The 26,905-nt window shown below is 42.7% G+C and overlaps 1 protein-coding gene across 1 annotated transcript in view; it reads right to left on the reverse strand.

The window, feature by feature from the left end:
• Positions 1–26,905, reverse strand: part of LOC137630156 (uncharacterized) — a 93,620-nt gene that overhangs the window by 37,531 nt on the left and 29,184 nt on the right. Inside the window, exon 4 of the mRNA XM_068361609.1 lies at positions 10,382–10,600. Coding sequence (XP_068217710.1) covers positions 10,382–10,600 — 219 coding nt within the window. The remainder of the gene's footprint in view (positions 1–10,381; positions 10,601–26,905) is intronic.

Genomic DNA, 26,905 nt, shown 5'->3' on the forward strand with positions numbered 1-26,905 from the left:
TCTGCTTGGGATTTCATATAAATTTTACAAGAATATGATATATCAGGGACAGGCTGCTCAGTCTTCACTAATAATGAAATCAAGGCATGATCAGATGTCCCGACTGGAGAACCAACCTTACTAGTTATAACGCCAGGGGAGTCAGTGTATACGAGGTCCAAGCAATTACCAGACCTGTGAGTAGCTTCATTTATGATTTGCTCACAGCCTGATTCAGAGGCAAAGTCTAAAGCTCTTAAGCCATGGCGATCGGTAGGAGAGACAGAACTTAACCACTCCCTATGGTGAGCATTAAAATCACCAACAAAGACAAAAGAAGCCTTTCTATCATCTTCTTGTATCTTAGCCATAATGGTAAGAAGACAATCGAAGATAGAATCATCTATGTCTGGATTTCGGTAGATCGAACACAAATAAAAGTTGTTATGCCTGCCACAAACTTTTATTACCTGAATCTCATGACATCCACATTGATAGCAGGACTTATGAGAAGCAGGGTACTCGGTCCTAATATACACCGCCATTCCCCTGGCCCTAGGGATGGCATCACGTTTCAACATTATTGGCTTCTTGAAACCAGTTATAAGGAGCTCAGATGAGTGCCTCATATTAGAAACCAAAGTTTCTGAGCACAAAAGAATATCATACTGTCTGGACGCAACTGCAAGGTCTTGGATATTTGCATGAAGACCACGAATATTGCAATACAGAAGACGACATTGACGAAATCTAGGACGTACTGGTCCAGGATTTCGCTCAATGTCTCCAGACAGCATAAGAATTAATAGAAATAAAAAAAGAGTCATCATACTTAAAAACTAGATTAACAAGAATTATAACAAAAACAATACGTACAGAATTATAAACAAAGTGATTGATGATACCCATAGACTATAGTAAAAAGTCGGAAAAACTGGTCAACATGGAGGAGCCGATACACCATGCAAGGCTAAATACCCTCCAGGATAGCCACTTCAACTGAAGGGAGGACAGTAAGGATGGTTCTGAGAAGAAAAAGAATCAGAAAAAGGAAAAGACAACCTCTTGATAAACCACCAGGCATCCATGGCCCTTCTATTAAGCCTGCCCAACACACCATTTCAAAAAAACAAGAGGAAGAAAAAAAAAAATAAGATAGAATAGTGTGCCTGAGTGTACCCTCAAGCAAGAGAACTCCAACCCAAGACAGTGGAAGACCATGGTACAGAGGCTATGGCACTACCCAAGACTAGAGAACAGTGGTTTAATATTGGAGTGTCCTTCTCCTAGAAGAGCTGCTTACCACAGCTAAAGAGTCTCTTCTACCCTTACCAAGAGGAAAGTACACTGAACAAATTGCAGTACAGTAATTAACCCCTTGGGTGAAGAAGTGTTAAGTATCTCATTGTTGTCAGGTGTATGAGGAAAGACGAGAATATGTAAAGAATAGGCCAAACTATTCTGTGTAAGTGTAGGCAAAGAAAAAATAAGCCGTGACCAGAGAGAGGGATCCAATGCATTACTGTCTGGCCAGTCAAAGGATCCAATACCTCTCTAGTGGTAGTATCTCAACGGGTGGCTGGTGCCCTGGCCAACCTACTACCTAGGTAGGGGAGGGGTAGCTAGCTACTCCTCCCCCCTCACACACCGGTGAACTGATTCACTTCGCTTAGAGGTAGGACTTCACGGGGGACAGGGCTGGCGGGCAAGTATGTGCAAATAGCTAAGGTTTGTATGGTTAGGAAAAATACAAATTATCTCCGAATTTGTCATTTGTTCCATAACCGAAATACAAACCACGCTATTTACATGGGGTGACTCAACCCTTAGGTAGGGTGGTAAGCCCCAGCCTTGCTGGCTTTGGCTTTGGCTTTGCCTGGGGACTCAGGATCCGAGTGTGTAGCACTCGAGATAAGGAGTCCCTGCACCTCGCAAGTCGTGCGGCCTACATAAGATTGTGTGTGAAGGAAAGAAGTGTGACTCGTCCTAGGAAATTGACCTGAAGTCCTTTAGATGGAAATCTAGGCTAGGACATTCACAATACCACCTTGTCAGGGTATGGGGGACGCGACAGTATTATATTAATACTTGGAACACAAGGAAGCATGGTTTACCTGCAGTGGTTTGAGGTCAGCTGTGCAGAGAACCCAGGATGCTGCTTTCCCCAAGAGAGGGGAAGATGCAGACTAAAACCGGGTAACAATGCCAGCAACCTTCTGCTACTTGTCCATCAACGAGCCTGAGGTTAGACCAGCTGTTGAGCAGCTACAACAGGGCCGATAGAGAGCGTATCGAGCCTCCTGTGGGTCACGTCCTGCAGGTAGTGGGCTGTGAAGGTCGTTTGACGCTTCCAGACCCCAGCTTGTAGAACCTGCGTCGCTGAGAAATTTCTCTTGAATGCTAGGGACGTACCGATGCCTCTGACATTGTGTGCTCTCGGGCGACGTGACGGAGGAGGGTCTGGATTCAGGGAATGGTGGATGACCCTGCGAATCCAAGCTGAGATGGTGTTCTTAGTGACCCTCCTCTTCGTCCTCCCTGTGCTCACAAAGGGCTTGCACTCGAGGACGAACTGCAGCTGTTCTCTTCAGATAGAGCCTCAGACTTCTTACTGGGCATAGTAGGAGATGGTCTGGGTCATCTGTTACAGAACGGAGACTCGAAATCTTGAAGGCGTCAAACCGTGGGTCCGGAACTCCAGGATGCTGAGTCTTAGCAACAAACTCGGGGACAAACCCGAACGTTACCTCCCCCCATCCCCTCGAATGGGCGACGTCGTACGAGAGACCATGAAGTTCACCGACTCACTTGGCCAAGGCCAAAGCGAGCAGGAACACCGTTTTCCAAGTCAGGTGATGATCAGAAGCCTGGCGTAATGGTTCGAACGGAGGTCTCTTAAGAGACCTGAGGACACGAACCACGTTCCATGGAGGGGGTCTCACTTCCGACTCAGGGCAGGTAAGCTCGTAGCTTCGTATGAGTAGGGAAAGTTCCAGCGAGGCGGAAATGTCCATTCCTTTCAGCCTGAAGGCAAGACTTAAGGCTGAGCGATAGCCTTCACCGCCGAGACCAAAAGGAGCATTTCTTCCCGCATATACACAAGAAACTCCGCTATTGCTGGAATAGTGACATCAAGGGGAGAGATACCCCTCCCACGACACCAACCACAGAAGACTCTCCACTTCGCCTGGTAGAACCCTGCAGATGACTTTCGCAGGTGTCGAGACATCCTCTCCACAACTTGTTGCGAAAAGCCTCTCTCTGTGAGGAGATGCTGGATAGTCTCCAAGCGTGAAGCCGAAGTGATGCTACGGCTTTGTGGAAGATGTTGCAGTATGGTTGCTTGAGTAGCTCGCGTCGTGGAGGAAGCTCTCTCGGGAGTTCCGCTGCGAAACCCGTCGAGAATCGCGCTGGCGCTCACGCAATGGACAAATCGCAGGTTTGCGTGCGGGCGGGCGGAGATGAAGGCGCGGGAGCGCGTGGGCAAAGGGGCGCGTGGGCACGTGGGCAAAGGGGCGCGTGGGCGCGCGCGGCCGTAAGGACGAGCATTGGCGCCTTCGAGGGATGGCGCGCAGGCGAGCGTCAGCACGTCGGCACGTTGGCGAGCGATGGCGCGTAGGGCGATCATTCTCAGGAGAGATAGCGCGTGGGCACGTAGGAGACCTTCGGTGAGCAGGATCGTGTGCGCGCTGAAGGATGCTTGCACGCAGGCGACAGATTGCGCGGTCTGGAGCAGGCGGCTGGGGCGCAGGGCCAGCAGGAGTAGAGGAGCGTACCGGGGGCTGCTCATGGGCGTGTCCAGGACACTTTCCGTGAGCGCGTGGGCGTGTAGCGTCTCGTCCAGCTCTGGAAGGGCGCGAAGTGCGAGTGCGCACGATGGCCCGCAGGTGAGGGCTGACGCGTGGGCGAGCTCTGAGGGCGCGCAGGTGATCGCGGATGAGAAGGAGAAGGAAGAATCTTCTTGCCTGTGCCCAGATCCGAGGATCGTGGGCACGCAGGAGAAGATCACTGGCGAGCTGGAAATTGTGGGTGCGCAGGAGATCGTGGGCGCGCCTGGCACGTGACATGAACAGGGTGCGCAGATGTGCGCTGATGAGTAGGAGATCGCTGGTGCACAGGAGAATGTTGGCGCGTAGGCGAGCAGGAGAGCGCTGGCGAACAGGAACACGGTGACGAGCAGGAGAGCGCTGACGAGATGACTCTGCCTCTACTGCAGGAGATTGCTGGTGCACAGGAAGGTCCTCAGCAACAGCAGGAGAGTGCACGCGAGCGTGCAGGTGAAACCTGGCGCTGAAGAGACTTGCTTACATTGTGAGACAAGTCCTTCTGCCCCGAAGGGACCGGAGGCCGTTGGAAAACGGGGTGCGTGGGCGCCCACAGCGCATCGCTTCCAGGAACGGAGAAGGCAGGTCCACAGGTCTGGCAGGCGTTGGAGATCGCGAACGATCTGCAGAGAGGTCCCGAGATGCAGCTGCAACGGTCAACTTATATTGAGGAGGAACCTCTGCGGGGGACGTCGAGGGTGAAGAACCGAAGTCGCCTCCTAACTCCCTTGTAGGGAAAAGGAAGCCCTCTACGGCAGAAAGGAGGGCGAGCCTTGCGGTGAAGACGACCTCTAGGAGCAGGCACACGATCGTCGGTCCCCCGAAGAGGAGTCTCTGTCAGTGAACTCCCCCGAGGGGGAGAATCACCCGCGGAAGAGACCGTTGGACTCAGCTCCTCCCTCAAAGGATGTTCGGAGGGGGGAACTGAGCCTTCAGCTACATCAGCAACCAAGGCAGGGGTTTAACCCGACCCGTCGGACCTCTGCCACAACAATGTCGACGATAGACAGAGGATCTACCTCCGCTATCACCGGCGACTGTTTGACAGCTGCGACCAACTGGATCAAGTCAAACAGGGCTTCCCTCGAGGGCAAACCCTTAAGCCCCAAGGAAGTCCAAAGCTGCAATAAATCATCATTAGTTACAGAGTTATCAATATCCTCCCCCGGAGGAGGAGGAGGAGCTGCCTCGCTATGGGAGGCAACTCCCTCTCCTGAACCCCGAGGTTGGTCAAGAAAAGAATGGCCTACGCTACCACTTGCCAGCCTCTCACGAGAGACCGATCGAGTGGGAGCTTCGGAGGAGGTTCGGACAGCGGAAGAAGAGTCCTTGCAACTTTCCTTCTTCAAGGCAACTCTTGAAGGGGAAAGATCCCACTTAGACTTCTTCCGTCGCCGGGAAAACCTCTCCCACTGGGAGGTAGACCACTCCCTGCACTCACTGCAAACATTTTCTCTATCACACCGTTGACCTCTGCAGTACGGACACAAGGTGTGAGGGTCCGTCTCAACCGCCGACATGAATGTCCCACAAGGGCGGTCGGGTAAACCAGGCCATTTCCGCATGATAGAGGTAGAGGCCAACTTCCGAACACACTCTGAAAGAAAAAGCAAAAAAGATTAAGGCTGTCAAAAAGCGAGGGTGAGGTAGACACGTCTGACCGCAACCAGAGCCAAAAGTGAAGTGAATCAGTTCACCGGTATGTGAGGGGGGAGGGGTAGCTAGCTACCCCTCCCCTACTCCCCCGCTAACTAGCGAGGGGGTAGTAATCCCTCGTTAAAAATCTAATGGCTCGTCATTTCAGCTACGCCGAAAGTAATACCCCATGTAAATAGCGTGGTTTGTATTTCGGCTACGGAACAAATCACGATTTAAAACTTTGAAATGGTGCTTTAAGGAGCATTTCACGGAGCGACACAGGTTGAGCCCAGAAATAGATTTTTCCTATGTCAAAATCTCTTTATACATACATATACCATGGCACTTCCCCCAATTTTGGGAGGTAGACGACATCAACAAGAAACAAAAACAAAAAGGGGACCTCTACTCTCTACGTTCCTCCCATTATAAACCAAACAATTCTTTGTGATAGAATTTTGGTTTTCCATTTTCTCTTTGCATCTACAGTACTTTTTATTTTGGTTCTAGACACAAAATAATCATGGAAAAATATCTTTCTCTCTAAAATAGAACGATAAATAAGTAAGAAAAATGTATCAAAGTGTGAATATGTAAGTAGGTTTTTGAGTTATGAGCTCCCAAAGATTTGCTATAATTTTTGCTTTTGTCTTAGAAAAATCAAAATAATATTATTATGATAACCTTACTTTGTACTTATATTGTTTAATCCTACATGAACGAGGTATTTGAACCCTAAACTTGGTGTAACAGTGTCATGAGTTGCCTGCGGCCTCTCATTGTTGCCAGAGTTTTAGTTAGAATGTTCCAGCTTTGTACTCTTTTTTTCATGCTTCCCTCTCTTCTTGGTTCTTTTTTGTTGCTCTCGGCTTACTTTCCTTTCTTTCTTTGACCTTAGATAACATTGGCCTTGCAATAAAGTTCACGAAGACGTTGTGAAAACACAAATGTACATGTGAACTGAAAGTAAACAAACACACATGCATCATACGTCTTTGGAAACTCTGGCTGGTCTTCTCGAAGATCGTAGTTTGTATTTGCCTACCCTCCATCAATGCCTTCCAGCTCTGCCAGACATACGATATTCTGAAACATAAGTGAAAAAATCGCTATACATATGCAAAAATAAACACGCAAAGAACGATTCTGTCAAACTCAGTCATGCAGACGACCTAGTAAGGATGATGTGATCATTTAAAGACAGCTTTATCTTCATTGTTTGTAAAAAAAAAAAAATTGGCTGAAACTTCTAGAGAGCATGTTCAGCATGATTCTAAATACATAGAAACAATAAAACAATTTTAGATTTTTTCAAGATGTTATGTCAAACACCATAGCGGATGGTCCCCTTAAAAAGTGAGGGATCCTTCATGGATGAGGTTTACAGTCTTGTCATCTCTGTCAAGGGGACCTGTTTGTTGAATTTCTCTACCACTGCATCTTGCTGCCTGAAGACCAAGTTAACCCACAAGTTAAGTACTTGGTGAGCCAAGAACTCGGTCCTATTACCCAAGAGTAGGGAGGTGGCCATGGACTCTTTCTAAGGACCAGTCCTTAGTCTTGAAAGGGTGTCCAACTGATCCTTGCCATAGGTCCAGCCACAAAGTTGCCTGCAAGGCATACTTCACGACCCTCACCATGTTAAGGGTGTTGCTGGCTGAGAAATTCACCAGTAGGGCTGAAAGTCTCTGAAAAGACATGCCCTTAGTCAGACACACTATAGATAAATCCAGAGGCAATGCCTGCCATGTTCTCCTCCATTATTTCATAATACTTCCTCTGCTGGACAAAGGGTGGAGGGAGGAGTTTCGCTGATTCACTGGACCATAGGGACAGCAAACCTTCGGCGATCTGTGCGAAAGCCTTCTTACTAGCCCCCTTCAATTCCCTTGACCAGGGAAGGGCTGCGCTGGTTCTGGGTGCCAAAGAGAAGGTTCAAGACTGTATCCTTACCTTCTGGTGGTGCAGAGGAAGGATTATCCAGCCCATTTATGGCATTAATGCAGGCTAAGACTTGCCAGAAAGCCTGGTCCGACTCTTTCTGCTCCTTCGCTAAGATCTTGGGGCATGCTGCTCTCTGGGTTGTGTCATCCTTATCGGAGTCATGGTCATCATGGCATCTAGCAGAGTCCCTCGACGTTGAGGGGACCTCTTTGTCCACTGTCGTCGTTGAACAAAATGCTGGTACTCATTCTTGAGACAGCCGCCATCCTCGAAGACCAGTTCTTTCAGCACTGCCTTTGAGTCCCTCCTCTCCATAGGCCTTGGAAGGAATTTGGCGAGAAGGGAAGGTCTCTTCGAGCCCTCCTTAGCTTTAGAAGGGCTTGACACATGTGGAGGGTGAGGTGTGCGAATTCTGGGTTGGTTTTACTGTTGAAGCTGGCTGGCTCGTTCGAACTATCTCGATTATAGATAGCCTGTAGTTCTTGGTCAAAGAGATCTCCCGCGAAGATCTCGAACCACTGCTGGTCTTGGGTTGAAACGTGTCAACTGGCGGAGAATTTGGCTGTCTCGGTCGCCTCTCCTTCTTAGCCAGAACTATCGGAGTTAGTTCCAATCTCGAGAAATCATGCTGCAGTTTGCTGAACTCGGTCACTTCCGGATAGATGACGACCATTGGGGCCTGCTGCTCCTTCGGCTGCACTGGGATGGAATTCCTTCTCAGATCGGATGGGGGAGAGGTGACCCTTGAGGCGCTTGAAATCTCCAGCGGGATCCATGGGGTGCTCATTACAGCAGCGAGTACCTGATCTTTGTATGATGGACCTTGCAAGGTCCCTGTTACTGCCTCCTGAACTGTCTTGACCAGTACCTGGACCCCGGGCATGTCCCTGTTGAACGAAGGCACGGTTGTCAGGGGCTCCTGCGGGATCTCACGTTCTGGGGTTTGTCTTAAAGGAGTTCTTGCTGGCTTGTCTTACTTCCCCCTGGGGAGAGTGTTTGCACTTACCTGTATGTATGCGCACTGGCATGTTGTCATGATCCATCATGGTGTTACGAAAGGGTTTTCGTGGATGTGAAGGTCTTGGTGAGTGCTATCTCTCTTGACAAACAGAATGATGAGCGGCGGAACTCTCTCATCCTTGATTGCGAGTTGTGCAATCGCAAGCTGATCCATGGTTGCGAGTTGTTTTGTGGTGGCAAGTTTAGCGTGATAGTGTCCATACGAGGCCGCTAGCTGAAGGCTGGTCGTAGCCGGGTAAATGGTCGCAAGCTGGAACCTGATCATGCGCTGAAGGATCTTCTAGCATCTGTTGTCTGTTAGCTCGTTCTGGTTCTGTGTGAATTGCGAGCTAGCGATGGCGAACATTCTGGCTCACGCTGGTTGGCGTCAGCGAGTGCTAAAAAAGTCGTCTGGTTCTACATTGACTAAATCCCTCGCCAGAACTCCTGCGGGAGTTTAGTAAGCAATCCTGTGCGCTACCACAACTGGAACTGGGCGAGTGAAGGTTGAAGCTCATCGAACTCTCTGGCGAGGTATAGCAGCTGTCCCCAGTCTGCACACTACCTCTACGTCTCGGTCGGAAGAGTCATCTTCCAAGGGGCTAAGGAAGGGGATAGAAGAGTCTAACACCCTTTTCATAACTCTGTGAGGAGGCGACCACTCAGGAGAAGACCTAACCTGCAAATAGGAAAAGCATACCTTGAGTGTTGAAGGAGGTTGCATCGAACTTTGCACTCCCTCCGTGGGCTGAGTTAACTCAGAACAAGGAATTGTGCCACCGTCAGCTCGCTGAGGGTCAGCCATAAGCAGCCTTTTGGAAAAAGACAGTGACGTTGCAGGTGATGGTTCTGAGATAGGTTGGGACACTAGTGATTCCTTCAGTGCAAAACCTCTGGAATCCCTATGAGGAGGACCAAGGTCAACCTCTGAGGAAGCCAGTGTGCTCTTCCTCTGTGCCCCTAACTGAATCAATTCCAGGAGACCTTCCTTCGATGCGGGACCAGCAATCCCTAAGGAAAGCCACAGCTGGAATAAGTCATCAACAGAGAAGGACACCCCTGAGGTGGAGGGCGGCGCTGTTTTGCTAAGGGAAGCGGTGGAGTCTTCCGGACCTAAGGGCTTTCTGAGCGTCAAAAGGTCCCCACTTTTACTCGATCGAATCCTCTGGGGAATTGATTGAGCAGAAGCTTTGGACAGAGATTGAAAAGCCCAGGTTTCTTTACCTTCGAGGATGATCCCAAAGGATAAGAATCTCTCTTGGACTTCTTTCATCGTCTACCAAACCTGGCATTCTGCGCAGGTAATACGACTGTGTATAACTGCATCCTCTGTAGGCCGGACACAGGGCGTGAGTTGGTCTCGACAGAATACATGAGGGTGCTGTATTTGCACCCTTCAGGTAAGAAAAAAGCCCCCATTCCGACCTAAGACAGCAATACTCACCTGAAAAGAGAAAGTAAAAAATTGTTAGTCTAAGGCCAGTCAAAGGTTAAGAGGTAGAGATAAACTATGTCCGCTCTCAATCGACCCAAAAGCAAAAGTGACGAGAGAACACAGGTGTGAGTGAGCGAGGTAGCTGGTACTACTGCCGAGTTAGTGGTGGGGTAGTTATACCTCTCTAAAACGTCTTACGGCTAGTCTTCAAGCTTCACCAAAAATATATTCCCTTATAAAGAGTGAGAGGGTTTGTATTTAGTGTACATAACAAAGGAATTTTTAGCAATAAAGCAAATTGTTTTCATTAAAAAAAAAAGTTATCTGAAACAAAATATATACATTCTCCTGGTCAAAAAGGCAATAATCTGAATTTCCTAAATTTCAACCCAGAGGTTGTGCTCCTTAATTAGAAGTTATGATGTTTAACTATCAAAGGGCTGGTGGAAAGGCCTTTTTTAATAATTTGATTAAATTCGGTTTGATAATTTGTTATTCAAGAATTCAATGACTGCATAAATTGAAAATACTTAGCAAAAACAAAATTAAGAATACTGAATACCTCTGTCTTTCCAAATCTTCCTTCCTGCAAGGCTCTTCTTCGAATTGCTGCCAAACCTGTTTCGTTAACATCATGTAACAAATCTTCAGATGTAAGCTGAGGAAGTGGAGCAGCTGGTGCTTTTCCTATAAACCGAAGATAATCCTTATTACTTAGACAGTTTCCCAGAGCATTTCCAAAACTCTTCAAAGCCCGCTTCATGCCATCTGTAACAGCCTCCTGAAATGTAAATACTTCTATATATTTTGTCCAAAAACTATAAATGAATTAGACAGCAAAATATTGCTGCATGTCCACTTGAAAGTATAAAATTAACCAAAGATATATCAGGTTTAATGATCCTTTGCTACCCAATATATGTCTCTTGGTAGATAAAAAACCAAGGCACAGGCATAGGTACTGATTCTCTATATTTTTAAATAAAAGCTATGGTATTAAGGAACAAATTTTTTTGTTAAAGTTAAGGTATGTCTAGATACTTCACTATCTGCTGGCCATTCTAAAATACTATAGAATGTTGAAATGTTGAGACATTCACCTCCAACATGATACACCAAACTACATTTTGACAAAATAAAAACTATCAATTTATATCTAATTACAAAACTTTGGAAAATATATTTTCTGGTATTAACACCATTAAAAATTAGATAAAAATATATCTTATACTTCATTTGAATGTTTCCTAGCTACAGTATAGAAACCTAAGTCCTTTATTATAAGGAATACCTTCAGTGCAAGCTGGAATTACCGTTAAATTGCTAAAGGTAGTTCATTAACAACAAGCAGTGTAACTTTTGACCTCTGGCCCAGTAATGAGAGGGGTACTCGTTGCAGGAAGTGTAATCTGAGGGACTCACTTTTATAGAGCTCAGAAAAATACAAATTACTTTCAAAATTTGTTCTAAGTTAGTACTTGTATACAAACCTTATGACCTTTAAAATAGGATATGCGCATTAGTTGGAGGATGTTCCCTAGAACCAAACTGGAAGGTTTGTTTTCTTCCCTAGTCATGTCATCCTTCCTAATCCCATATTGGAGCAAAGAAGGGGGCTCCAACATCTTAACAGCTCTACATAGGTATGCAGAAACTAGTATGGCCTTGGAAAATACTGGCTCAACAAAAAGCCATTACAGTACCAGTACAGTATTAGCTCAGAGAAAAACTACAGTAATTCACAAAGTGGGAGATGATGTCTTGAGTGTCAAACCAGGCATATCAAGTAAGATGTTTAGAAAGACACTGACCAATCTTCCCCATTGTAAAGAGGATAGAAGAATTGCTATTGGCAAATGAAGCATGCAAGAAAGCAGCTTGGTAAAATTACTCACAAGCATCAGATGTCTGCCAGTGTGAATTGGTTAAGGCTGCTGCATCACCACAAGAGGGAAACAAGAAAGTACCAGTCATTCTACCTTTCCTCATGACTGCTCAATGTGTTACCCTAGACAAGATGCTTGCTTGTCCCTTGAGGAAGCTAGAAGATAGAGAACTAATGAAATGCCACCTCAGGACCCCAAAAATGTTATTTTGATTATAAAATAAATTTTTGAATATACTTACCCGGTGATTATATAGCTGCAACTCTGTTGCTCGACAGACAACTCTACGGAAAAACTCGCCAGCGATCGCTACACAGGTTGCGGGTGTACCCAACAGCGCCATCTGTCGACCAGATACCCAGCTCTCAATGTAAACAAAGACTCAATTTTCTCCTCGTCCCACTGCGTCTCTATTGGGGAGGAAGGGAGGGTCATTTAATTTATAATCACCGGGTAAGTATATTCAAAAATTTATTTTATAATCAAAATAACATTTTTCAATATTTAACTTAGCCGGTGATTATATAGCTGATTCACACCCAGGATGGTGGGTAGAGACCAGTAATATATGTTTACACTTTTATGAGCTAAGAGTTTTTTATTTAATTTTAGAAGTTATCAAAATAACAAAAACAAAATAAATAGGTACCTGGTAAGGAAGTCGACTTGAACAATTACTCTGCCTTTTAAGTACGTCTTCCTTACGGAGCCTCGCGATCCTCTTAGGATGCTGATCGACCCCTAGGATCTGAAGTATCAAGGGTTGCAACCCATACCACAGGACCTCATCAAACCCCTAATCTAGGCGCTCTCAAGAAATGACTTTGACCACCCGCCAAATCAACCAGGATGCGAAAGGCTTCTTAGCCTTCCGGACAACCCATAAAAAAACAACATTTCAAGAGACAGATTAAAAGGAAAAGGAATTAGGGAATTGTAGTGGTTGAGCCCTCACCCACTACTGCACTCGCTGCTACGAATGGTCCCAGTGTGTAGCAGTTCTTGTAAAGAGACTGGACATCTTTCAAGTAAAATGACGCGAACACTGACTTGCTTCTCCAATAGGTTGCGTCCATTATACTTTGCAGAGATATATTTTGCTTAAAGGCCACGGAAGTTGTTACAGCTCTAACTTCATGCGTCTTCACCTTAAGCAAAGTTCGGTCTTCCTCACTCAGATGTGAATGAGCTTCTCGTATTAACAATCTGATAAAGTCTGACCAAGCATTCTTTGACATAGGCAAGGATGGTTTCTTAACTGAACACCATAAAGCTTCAGATTGGCCTTGTAAAGGTTTAGTACGCTTTAAATAGAACTTAAGAGCTCTAACAGGGCATAAGACTCTTTCTAGTTCATTGCCTACAATCTCCGATAAGCTGGGGATATCAAAAGATTTAGGCCAAGGCCGAGAAGGCAGTTCATTTTTGGCTAGAAAACCAAGTTGCAGGGAACAAGTGGCTTTTTCTGACGAAAATCCGATGTTCTTGCTGAAGGCATGAATCTCACTGACTCTTTTAGCCGAGGCTAAGCATACCAGGAAAAGAGTCTTAAGAGTGAGATCTTTCAGGGAGGCTGATTGTAATGGCTCCAACCTGTCTGACATGAAGAATCTTAGTACCACGTCTAAATTCCATCCAGGGGTAGCCAAACGACGCTCCTTGGTGGTCTCAAAAGACTTAAGGAGGTCTTGCAGATCTTTATGTTTGGAAAGATCTAAGCCTCTATGCCGGAAGACCGATGCCAACATGCTTCTGTAGCCCTTGATAGTGGGAGCTGAAAGGGATCGTCCTTTTCTCAGGTATAAGAGAAAAACAGCTATTTGAGCTACAGAGGTACTGGTCGAGGATACAGAAACTGACTTGCACCAGTCTCGGAAGACTTCCCACTTCGATTGGTAGACTCTAATGGAAGACGCTCTCCTTGCTCTAGCAATCGCACTGGCTGCTTCCTTCGAAAAGCCTCTAGCTCTCGAGAGTCTTTCGATAGTCTGAAGGCAGTCAGACGAAGAGCATGGAGGCTTTGGAGTACCTTCTTTACGTGTGGCTGACGTAGAAGGTCTACCCTTAGAGGAAGACTACTGGGAACGTCTACTAACCATCGAAGTATCTCGGTGAACCATTCTCTCGCGGGCCAGATGGAAAGCAACTAACGTCAACCTTGTCCCTTCGTGAGAGGCGAACTTCTGCAGTACCTTGTTAACAATCTTGAACGGTGGGAATGCGTAGAGATCCAGATGTGACCAATCTAGGAGGAAAGCATCTATATGTATTGCTGCTGGGTCCGGGACTGGAGAGCAATAGATTGGAAGCCTCTTGGTCAGAGAGGTTGCAAAGAGATCTATGGATGGTTTTACCCCAAGTGGCCCAAAGTCTCTTGCACACATCCTTGTGGAGGGTCCATTCGGTTGGAATTACTTGCCCTTTCCGACTGAGACAATCTGCTATGACGTTCAAGTCGCCTTGGATGAACCTCGCTACTAGGGAGATGTCTTGACCTTTTGACCAGATGAGCAGGTCCCTTGCGATCTCGTACAACGTCAGTGAGTGGGTACCTCCTTGTTTGGAGATGTACGCCAAGGCCGTGGTGATGTCCGAGTTAACTTCCACCACTTTGCCTCGAAGGAGAGACTTGAAGCTTTTCAAGGCCAGATGTACTGCCAACAGCTCCTTGCAGTTGATATGCATGCTCCTCTGACTCGAGTTCCACAGTCCTGAGCATTCCCGACCGTCTAGTGTCGCGCCCCAGCCCACGTCCGATGCGTCCGAGAAGAGAACGTGGTTGGGAGTCTGAACAGCCAGGGGAAGACCCTCTCTTAGGTTGATATTGTCCTTCCACCAAGTCAGACAAGACTTTATCTTTTCGGAAACCGGGATCGAGACCGCTTCTAGCGTCTTGTCCTTTTTCCAGTGAAAAGCTAGATGGTATTGAAGAGGACGGAGGTGTAGTCTTCCTAGTGACACAAATTGTTCCACGGATGACAGCGTCCCTACCAGACTCATCCACAGCCTGACTGAGCAGCGTTCCTTCTTCAGCATCTTCTGGATGGATAGCAGGGCTTGATCTATTCTGGGGGCTGATCGTCTTGTTGTTCAGCAACGTCCTCATCAGAGGGTTCCTCATCCGAAAACTGATGAGGAAACGGCAACGGAGAGGGCAACGTCTGGCTCGCTGAGTCCGGTCGCACTGGTGCATGCGTGACGGAGCCGGACGCAACATCATGGAACTGCTGCACAGTCTGTGAACTGTCAACAACCATGGGTGCGCGAGGAAGCACAGCGTCAACCCGAGACTGTCTAGACCGTCTGGGTTGTGCAGTCAACACCCTACCGGGTTGCTGAGGTTGACGCACTGCGTCAAAACAAGTCACCTCTGCTGGTTGTTGAACGTCCTGAACGTCAACAACCACCTCTGAGCGTCGCTTAAGGTCAACGTGCGGCTGGCAACCCACACTGGGTCGCATCGGTGGAGGAACCACCTCAACTGGCAGACGCGAGTAGGTTACCTCAGCGTCAACAGGGCGCACAACCGACCGGTTGGAAGGTTGTTGGCCAGAAGGTTCGGTAGCAACCTTCTCCGCATTAAAGTCCTCTAACAAGGACGCAAGCTTGGACTGCATGTCTTGCAGCAAAGCCCATTTAGGGTCTAAGTCCATAGGGGGCTAAGCAGCTTTAGGCTCCTCTCCATCTGACAGAGTCCTCAAGGGAATATCAGTAGGAGGGGGAACAGCAACTTCCTCATCTACAGGAACCTTGTCCGATAAAAGCTGAGTCTCAAGCAAGGGAGAGACCTACCGTGGTGGCAATGCTTTACAAGCAGAGTCCACACTCACTGGTGCATTAGTAGCGGACCAGAACGCAACGTCATGTAACTGCTTGACAGTCTGTGAACTGTCAACAACTGAACTGTCAACCACAACAGGTGCGTGAGGACGCACAGCGTCCACTCGAGACTGCTTTGACTGCCTAGACTGAGCAGTCAAAACAACTCTAGAATGCGGAGGTTGACGCACAGCGTCAAAACAAGTCAACTCCGATTGTTAGTGAACGTCTTGAACGTCAACAGGAGCATCAGCAAGTGGCCTAACGTCCAAATGCGGCTGAAAAACCACACGAGACCACATCGAGTGTGGTTCTAAACAACCTGACTGACGTGACTAAGCTACGCCAACGTCAACAGTAAGCACAAAGGAACGTTAGGTTGGCTGAAAGCCAGGATATCGATGAGATAAACGGCTAGACTCAACGGACTAATCGGCAGAATAGTCTTCCATAAGGGAGGCAAGCATATACTGCATGTCTTGCCATACAACCCATTAAGGATAAACGGAAATGGTTGTGGTAAGAGACGAGGGTAACGTCTGTGACCGCAACACTTTGCCAACAAAAAAAGACTCTCGGAGTCTGTGTTACGCTTTTGTTAGGCGGCGAGCAGTTATCCGATGACTGCATAGGGTCAGAGCTGTCCTAATGGTTGTAACCAGGACGCTGGACCTGTCCTGAAAGGACTGACTTTCGCTTAAGGGCTTCGAAACCTTGTGACAGGTTTCTTATGCGAAAAGCCTTCGGATGACGAGGAGAAACAACGTCTCTCTCGTCTTATGGTAGGGGAGATCTTGGTAAGATACACCCGATACCATAGAGGGAAAACGTCTGTTTGTTGATCAAGGCCTCTCGAACCCATAAGTCGTTTGACATTACTTCTCCCCTGGGCTTGGGAGCATGCAAGAGGTCCCGGACTAGGTGAACGACAGGCACGAACAGACGAACCCTCGGACGCAACACTGTAACACTTTGCGCTTATCACTTTATCACTTCGATTTTCTGTTTTGCACTTATTTCACTGAAATCAAAACTTTTACTGATTTCTACCTGAAACACGCAATTCTTCCCTTCATTAAAAGGTAGTAATTGCGAAATCAGTCGTATAATGCAAGCTCATTAATACCAGCAAAAAACAGAAAACATATTTTAAGATAAAAAAATCAGTGGCTGGGAAAGAGACTAAACACTAGTTCATATAAACTACGTTTTCAATCTCTCACCGCACATAGCCTGGGGACGAGAATAAAAAACTAAAAACGTTTTATCCTTCCTCCCCGTACAGAGACTAGGGACGAGAGTAACTCGAGAACAACGTTACCCGCTTGAACGGAACGTTTTCTCTCCTCTCTCTCCCTCCGTCTCTATCTCTCTCTCTCTTTCTCTCTTGATTTCGCACCTAAGAGAAGAGCCCAATTATATTTCGTCAAAAAAACATGTTATTTCACTAAAGGAAAAATCTGAAAGGTTTTTCAAATAAAAAGTTCCTTTGAAATAGAATTTAAAACATTTAAGCTAAGAAAGAATGAACAAAACGTCAGAATCGATTTACTCTTACTGCAAAGTGAAACCGTGATACACTCTCTCTCTATCGTAACGATAGAGCGCATGTTGAACGTCCTGAACGTCAACAACTGCGTAGCATAAATAAACTAAACGTTAGTTCATCTTTGAAAACAGTACGAAGACTATCAAAGAAATTCTTTCATAAAATATTACATTTAAAAAGTTTTAAATCCTTAGCTCTTTAAAAGCTAATTACGATATAAAGGGCTCAACGTTGATTAACTTCGGTTTCCAAGTTAGGACCGCCTACTCTCAGGAAAGGTCGCATATAAACAAAACATTAAAACTTATTTTTATATGTTTATAATAAATGGAAAGTTAATCGAAGAGGCCTAATAAAGGCGGAGAGATATAAAATATATAGAGGAAAATCTATAAATAATTTATAACGTGATAAGATAATTACTAAAAGCCTAAACACACTTCCGTCTAAGGGAAGGGTCGGCCATTTAAAAGTGAAAGAAAGTCCATACTCTCTTTGTCACCATAATTAAATCTATCCAAAACGAGTTCAAGATTTAAGATGAAGATAAAACACCAGCATAGCGAAAGCTCAAAACTAGAATATAGTACTTCACCAAATAGATGTGAAAAACTCCAGTTTAGCAACAGCGAGTAAAGTACGTCTTGTCGAGACCTCGACAGAGAGAAAATTGAGTCTTTGTTTACATTGAGAGCTGGGTATCTGGTCGACAGATGGCGCTGTTGGGTACACCCGCAACCTGTGTAGCGATCGCTGGCGAGTTTTTCCGTAGAGTTGTCTGTCGAGCAACAGAGTTGCAGCTATATAATCACCGGCTAAGTTAAATATTGAAAAAAAGCAGTCCAGGGGCCTCTTAGTTATGTCCCTACAGTACAAACTTGAAGATGGCCAAAACCCTCAGACACAGCCTTCAACTCCAAGTACACTGAAAAGTATATCAAAAAGTTTGTGGGCTCTTCTTTGAGATGAAAGAGGCCTGCTCAAACCAAAGATGCATCCACAAGCAAGCAATCTTACTAAGTTGGAAGGAATAGTGTCTGGACACTTCCTTTTCTATCTACTGAAGGTAGCAAAAAGGCTGTGACACTCGAGATGTAGTCTTCTTCAAATAGCACTATAGGGCCCTACCAGGACACAAGGTATCCTCCTGTCAGCTTCACACCGGAAATTATTATTATTACTAGCTAAGCTACAACCCTAGTTAGAAAAGCAAGATGGTATAACCCCGAGGGGTTTAACAGAAAAAATGCCCTTTTTTTCCATTTCAGATTATGACCTCTATGGGTCCGACCACCTTTCTGACAATCATATATTGTTGCAGAATCCTTCAGAAATATGTACATAAATTTGTTTTAGTATATATGTATACTGTATATGCATTTATTAAAAATATTTTAGACCAGCTTTTTGTATATATACTTAAGTCTTTAACTTATTTTTTAAATATTTAAATTGTAAATGGGTATTATTCATCTTTTCAATAGTTTTTAGCATTCTTTGAAGTGCCTTTATCCATTAAAATAATAAAGATTGATGCGCAAAAAAATTTTTCATAATTTTCATTTTTGAGCTGGGGTTGAGCTTGACCATACAACACCTAAAAAGGTTGGCAAAATAACTATACCTATCTAGGGTTAAGATATTTAGGGTCTAGGCATACAATAGTGCATAGGATATTTGAGCATCTTTTTTTATACAGGTAGCATACAAGTATGAGAGGTAAAGAGGCTACAGTTTTCCCTCCTTTTGTGAAAACTGCTCGGTGATTTCGTTGGTAGTTTTGATAAAATACTAAAGGAAGGTTTATAGCTTTATAAAAGTTAAAGCATAGAAAACTCACAAAGCATTCCATGTTTAAGGTAAACATGGAACATTAATAAGGTTTATAAGATAAAATGTATAAAGTTGGTTTGAGTATGATTTAATTCTAAGTCTTGTTTTCTCTCCCTCCATCACATACCCACCTCCTATGAAGTGTGGGAGTCAGCATAATAACTACCAGGTAAGATTAATTCAAATACACAATTCTAACAATAAAATTTGTCCTATAAATACTTACTTGATAGTCATTTATTTCCCTCCCTCTTCCTAACTTTTAATGATGTCAAAAGACTAAAAGAATGTACAGTTAGGTGACTATGCCTATTAAATGATGTTCTTAAGGGCAGTTAAGGTGAGACTTTTGATAAATGATTCAGGTTTGTATAGCTATGAAAAATACAAATTGTACAAAATTTTTAATTTATTCCCAAGCAGTTACAAACTTCTGTGTCATTTATATGGGAGTCCTCTCTCAAGATACAATTACTATAAATAACAGCAAGATATCAAAGGGAATTATCTGTGAACTGTGTAGCCGGATCATACAGAGGTCTTATGTTTAATTCTATACAATTAAATACTTTGCCAGGGGTGAAGTGACTAAACATCAGTGTTGCATAGTACATGTATCAAAATTTTGATATACAGTAATGCCTCACAACACAACACTAGTTTGTTCTAGAGTGACTTTCGTCTCGTGAAAATTTTGTGTTGTGAGTCACATTTTACATGTAAATCGCCTAATTCGTTCCAAACCCTAGAAAAACACCACATTAAATTTTATAATAAAGCTACAGTATGAAATACTGTACAGCCAAATGCATTTAAACCATTCAATATACCTAACTGTTAACCCTTTTACCCCCAATGGACATACTGGTACGTTTCACAAAACTCATCCCTTTACCCACATGGACATACCAGTACGTCCTTGCAAAAAACTGCTATTTACATTTTTCTGCAAATTTTTGATAACTTTATGAGACACTTCAGGCATTTTCCAAAATAATGAGACTAACCTAACCTTCTATGACGAAAATTAAAGCTGTTAGCCCAATTTAAAAAAAAACATATTGCAAAATGTGCTTGAAAAAGAAAAGGCCTGGGGATTAAGGATTGGAAAGTTCCAAATAGCGTTGGGGGTAAAAGGGTTAATACCTGTAAATTAGGTAGTTATTAGAACATAATGCAATAATAAATGGAAAATAATACAATACGCAGAGTAAAATACAGTACATATACAAAATATACAGTACCATATGTACTGTACTATTATAGCTATCCTTACTGTAGAGATACATTTTATATTGGGTAACCAACTGCTTTATTCAACTTTTTTTAATGGGTGACTATCTTATTCTCATCTGGCAAATCTCTTTTCTTATCATGGAACATTTTTCGCAATGAGTCAGAAAAATTTTCTAGTTTTGTTTCGCAGAGTGAAAATTTTGTAAGTAGATTCTTTTTTGGAGAGGTATGACTGTATCATCAAATATATCAATGATATTATTTTGTAGAAATGTTAGTTGAGGAAAAACGACTAAAATAAGAAAAAACAAATTTCTTAGTGTGTCAGTAACTTGCATTACTAGTAAAATGTTTCGCTTACATCGTGGGTGGGACATGGAGTCAGGCAGAGAATTGAAGAACACTTCGAAGGAGTACTGTACTTTGTTTTGTGATTTGAACATAAATGCAACATAGAAATACATTAAAATAGACCTTACATAATCATGAATAAGGACTAAAATCACAATTATCTTGGCTTGATTGTAAGGGCAAGATGTGAGGATCCCTACGTCTCTAAGGGAGAGTTTGAATAATGCCTCAGGTAGGAAACGTTGCCATTGGCTAGAAAGTGGTGTGATTTGATATGATACATATAAAAGACTAGAATCCCGGAGACTTAGTTGGTTGGCTGTAGAAAGAAAGAGGGGGGGGGGGGCTGATATCAGGAAGAGCAGGAAATTTTTTTAGGAAAATTTCTCGAGTGTGAACTGTGTGCGATACTCAACCATGTCCTATACAATAATCTTTTGTAGGATATACGAGTTATTCTAATCTCGATATAGTTTGTATCAAAGCTTGTAATGGTGATGAAAATAATAATAATGACGTTTCTGGGTGTCACCATCTCAAAGACTTAATTGGTTGGCTGTAGAAAGAAAGAGGGGCTGATATCAGGTAAAGCAGGAAATTTTTTTAGGAAAATTTCTCAAGTGTGAACTGTGTGCGATACTCAACCACGTCCTATACAATAATCTTTTGTAGGATATACGAGTAATTTTAACCTCGATATAGTTTGTATCAAAGCTTGTAATGATGATGAAAATAATAATAATGATGTTTCCGGATGTCATCATCTCTTTATCACCAGGCATGTTTTGACATATAACATCATCATAGCAAAGGGGTTAACATCTCAACCCTCACACCATCAATACCAGGTGTTTCCCTACTCTCGTTTCATCTAGTGGTCTCTTCACTTCCTCTTTTGTTATCTCTCTCTCATTCTCATCTCCAATCTCAGGAACCTCAAAGCCTGCAACAGCCGTTATATACGCCTCCCTATTTTCCACAACATTCAGCAACCTTACAAAATTTTCATCCCACCTTTTCCTTGCCTCCTCTTCTTTCAGCAATCTTCCCTTTTCATCTTTCATTGTCTCTTCACTTCTCAATCCACCCTTCCATACTCTCTTCACTTCTTTCCAAAATTTCTTATTCTATTCATACGAATGAGCCAATCCCTGGCCCCACCTCCAGTCAGCTACCCTCTTTGCTCAGATACCTTATGTTTTACTCCCATATTTTTCTCTCTATTACTTTCACACTTCTCTAAACTATTACTCTGCAGCCATTCTTCAGATGCCCTCTTTTTCTCTTCCATTTTCATCTTCACTCCTTCATTCCATCATTCACTTTCAACTTCACTCCTTCATTCCACCATTTACAACCCTTCCTTATGCTGCTTCCAACAATCCTCTTGCCACACATCACTTGCACTCCCAACAAAATTTTCTTTTACTAATTTCCACTCCTCTTGATCACCAGTTTCTCCTCCTTTCACCATGTCATATTCCACTTCCAACCTTTCTTGATATTTACTTTTTACATGTTTTTTTTTTTTTTTCAGATCTTCAACCTTCACTACCTTCCTTTTACATTCCCTCAATATATTTCCCAACTCTAGCTACAACTAATTTTCTTTCCACCAGAAAGTGAGCAGACATACCGTTAGCCATACCCCTAAACACGTGCACATCTTTCAATCTTCCAAATATCCTTCTTGTTATCAACAAATAATCCATTAATGCCCTTTCTACCACTCTTAGCCACTGATACTTGTTGTTATCTCTCTTCTTGAAAAAATTATTACTTATCAAGAACTATTATTCAACGCACATATCTACCAGTCTCTTACCACTCTCATTTTCACCTGGTACACCAAACTTCCTAATGACACCTTCTACCTCTCCAGCATCCACTCTGGCATTTAAGTCTCCCACCACAACTACATAATTCCTTCAACCTAGACCTACACACCTAGTTATTCATCCCAGAATTAATTTTGCTTATCTTCACTTTTCTAACAAACTGGCCCATTCGCACAAACAAAAGCCAAACATTCCCTAAGCAACCTACACTCTGTACCTGTAAAAAAGTATCTGAAATTAAATGGAGTTCTGTAAAAGGCATGGTTTTAGTATCATGAACATTAGGCCAAGTGCTAGATTATGGTCAGTCATGATCATTGTCATTAGTGTAAGACACAGGCTTGCCATTAGCGTTTCAAGTTTTTACCATTGTTTCCTAGCTGAAACTTTATGAAACTCCAGGAACCTTAAAGTAGTGGGGTGTCAATTTACCACCACCAATACCACCTCCTCGGAGGTGTGATGAACGTAAATTACCTTGAACTTTGACATCATTAAGTTGGGTAGGAATACCCTCACGCAACAAAATAGCGGCGTATTTTGTGATGTCATGAAGTTTAGGGGAGACTATTTGGTTAGACCTGCTGGCCTGGCCAAGATGCGGAGAAGTTACCTCACGTGTTGGGATGGCGGCACATACAGTGACACCATCATGTTTAGATACAGTGGCGCATTCAGGCTTGTTATTCAGAATGTTCAACCTAACCGAGTAAATAGCTGAAATTCTGGGTAACGCAGAATTTGTTATACTCGACTTTACAACGTTATTACTGTAGGCTTGAAAGGAGAAACTTTTTTAATGTAACTTGGCATTGCCAAGTCTTGGGAGGAACACAGCCGAAGCTGTACGATTACTGTACTCTCATAATAAAGAGATATGTTCACTGACGTGTCCTGGGAACTCTTATGAGATCTCTGCCGAGGACCCCTAGGGGTACGAGGCAGGCCTTGCTTGTTATTTTAAGCTGGAGACTGGTAATAAGAGTCTTTTAATAAGGCTGCCTCAGAACTTGAGGAAATGACACTACACTAAAGTTCAGACGGGAAAGTGGAGATACTTTAAAAAAATCTAATTGGAGACACCTCCAAGGGCAGAAACATCTTATCTATATTATTATTATTATTATTATTATTACTAGCCAAGCTACAACCCTAGTTGGAAAACCAAGATGATATAAGCCCAAGGGCTCCAATAGGGAAAAATAGCCCAGTGATGAGAATAAATTAACAATAAATCATTCTAAAAACAGTAACAACATCAAAACAGATATGTCCTATATAACTATTAACAATGTTAAAAACAGATATGTCATATATAAACTATAAAAAGACTCATGTCAGCCTGGTCAACATAAAATTATTTGCTCCAACATTGAACTTTTGAAGTTCTACTGATTCAACTATCTGATTAGGAAGATCATTCCACAACTTGGTAATAGCTGGAATAAAACTTCTAGAATACTGTGTAGTATTGAGCCTCATGATGGAGAAGACCTGGCAATTAGAATTAACTGCCTGCCTAGTATTACGAACAGGATAGAATTTTCCAGGGAGATCTGAATGTAAAGGATGGTCAGAGTTATGAAAAATCTTATGCAACATGCATAGTGAACTAATTGAACAACGGTGCCAAAGATTAATATCTAGATCAGGAATAAGAAATTTAATAGACCGGAAGTTTCTGTCCAACAAAATAAAACTTTCTCAATAAGCCAATTTTTTGTGCAACTGAAGAAGACACAGACCTAATGTGTTTCTCAAAAGTAAATTTGCTGTCGCGAATCACACCTTAAATTTTAAGAGAGTTATGCAAATTTAAAGAAACATTATCAATACTGAGATGTTGAGGAGCCACCGTCATTGACCTACTTACAATCATACTTTGAATTTTATTAGGATTCAACTTCATACCCCATAATTTGCACCATGCACTAATTTTAGCTAAATCTCTATAAAGGGATTCACCAACCCCAGATCTACATTCAGGGGATGGAATTGATGCAAAGAGAGTAGCATCATCTGCATATGCAACAAGCTTGTTTTCTAGGCCAAACTACATGTCATGTGTATACAGTATGAAAAGTAATGGGCCAAGAACACTACCCTGTGGAACACCGGATATCACATTCCTGTACTCACTATGGAGCCCATCAACAACAACTCTTTGAGATCTATTACTTAAAAAATCAATAATAATGCTAAGAAACGACCCACCCACTCCCAACTGTTTCAGTTTGAAAACAAGGGCCTCATGATGAACACAGTCAAAGGCAGCACAAAAATCAAGGCCAATCATATGAACTTCCTGACCACAATCAAGGGATTTCTGTAAAGCATTGGAGATTGTAAGAAGGGCATCACATGCTCCAAGGCCTTTACGAAAACCAAATTGCAAACTAGGGAATAGATAATAACCTTCAGCAAACCTATTAAGACATTTTGCCAGAAGACGTTCAAAAACTTTAGATAATATGGGAGTTATGGAAATTGGGCAGTAATCAGTGGGACTTGAGCTACCACAAACACATTTACATAGAGGAGTAACATTACCAATTCTCCAACAAGTGCTAAAAGCTCCTCTTCTTGCTAACTTGCGCAAAATAACAGATAACTTTGGAGCTAACAAATCTGCTGTCTTTATAAAAAAACAAAGGAAAACTGCCATTTGGGTCTACACCTCCATAAGCATCAAGGTCCATTAACACGAGATCGAAAAGCTAAACTAGTTAGTTTAGCCTCAGGAAAACAGGAATGAGGAAGTTCAAGTTTTTCATTACTCTGTTTACTGTCAAAAACATCAGCCAACAGGGTTGCCTTTTCCTTTTGACAGTGAGTGATTGAGCCATCTAGTTTAAGTAAAGGAGGAACTGTTGCATCTACAGGTATTGCTCGACTTACAACCTATGCGACATACAACTATTCGACTTTACGACCATTTTTTTCAGAGTGATGACGTCACAAGTTTATCGGAAATAGGACGAATATTTCCTTGAAAGTAATCTATTTTCTTGTATACATATAAACTGATTTATCTTGGTAAATTATTATTTTCTTTTATTGTTAATATTCAGTACTTATTTTCAGTTAAAAATACATTAAGAAAAGTTTTAATATCTGTCGAGTTCATATTATGTCTGGTGACGTCACATCACCGGCGGAAAGCTTCCGGGCAATACAGTGATTTCCTTCCAATAGGCTAACGATTAATAATAGTATTTATATTATCGAAATATTAAATAACGATACAAAGTATTTTGAGGGTCTGTATCGGTTGTCATGAGTACTACGTAGCGTAAATTTTACTGTACGCTACTTTTTTAATCTCTGATAATGGATCGATGTTTATCTAAAGAAAATATACTTTTAGGGCAAATATTTTCTTGAAAATAATATATTTCCTTTTACATTATAAAAATAAAATACTTTTGTTTGTTAAGTTCGTATTTTCTTTTCATTTCTTGCGAGAAACAAAGAAAATGAATTTACATATTTTGCAAGTCATTCTTCGTAGAGATTACTGTACGTCACGTGACTTGTGACGTCATGTATCTGGCGGAAGCGCGCTGACAAACCGAATGACTTCCTTTCATTGTTACCGAGTAATCTTATTACAGCATTCCCACCATCGAAACACCCAGTAACGATATCAAGTGTTTTAGTGGTCTGTATCATTAGTTATAAGATTAGTACAACTTACCGTAAATTTAAGAAAAAAAGTCTGATGATGTCATAATTCTGGCGGAAGGCGAGAGGCAAATCAAGTGATTTCCTTTCGATGCGTTACTATTCCCATAATCGAAACATTGAATAATGATATATAGAATTTTTTAATAATTTTCAAAAAAAAATATGAAGATACAACTGAATTAAAAACAAAATACAGAGAGAGAGAGAGAGAGAGAGAGAGAGAGAGAGAGAGAGAGAGAGAGAGAGAGAGAGAGAGAGAGAGAGAGAGAGAGAGAGCATATTCCTTTTATAAGTAACAATAAGGTCTATAAACGAACTGTATGGTAAATGTGATACCCTATAACATATTGGCGCTGATGTAATATGCATTATGAAGAAATTTCGAATGTCAAGAAAATTACTTAAATCAGTGTTATTCGCACTATATATACTTGCTCATAATAGTGATACGGCAGCGTGACCTTGAGATCAGCTGATGCAAACCGAAAGTAAATTAAAAGTATTTGTTGATTATTGATATGCTCAAGAAATTGAAAAATATAATATAAACGTTCTTTAACAAACCACAATTAAACACAGTTATGTCTAATGAAATATAAAGGCTTAATATTGAACTACAATACTGTATGAAGCTTTAGAAATGAACTAACCGTATGAGATTGCGAGAGCGAGCACATACACACACACACACAGAAAGAGCTACAACGATTTTGCATTATACCTATAGATTAAACGAACTGTATGGAAACTGATTTCCAATAACATATTGGCGTTGATGTAATATTCATCATGAAGATATTTCTAATAAGTTAAGAAATGATAAAAAAATATGCCATACGTATGTACGCCATATTTTGATACGGTAGGTAGTGGCACTTTCAGATCTA

The sequence above is a fragment of the Palaemon carinicauda genome, chromosome 38 (assembly GCF_036898095.1).
Source record: "Palaemon carinicauda isolate YSFRI2023 chromosome 38, ASM3689809v2, whole genome shotgun sequence".
NCBI classification, from domain to species: Eukaryota; Metazoa; Arthropoda; class Malacostraca; order Decapoda; family Palaemonidae; genus Palaemon; species Palaemon carinicauda.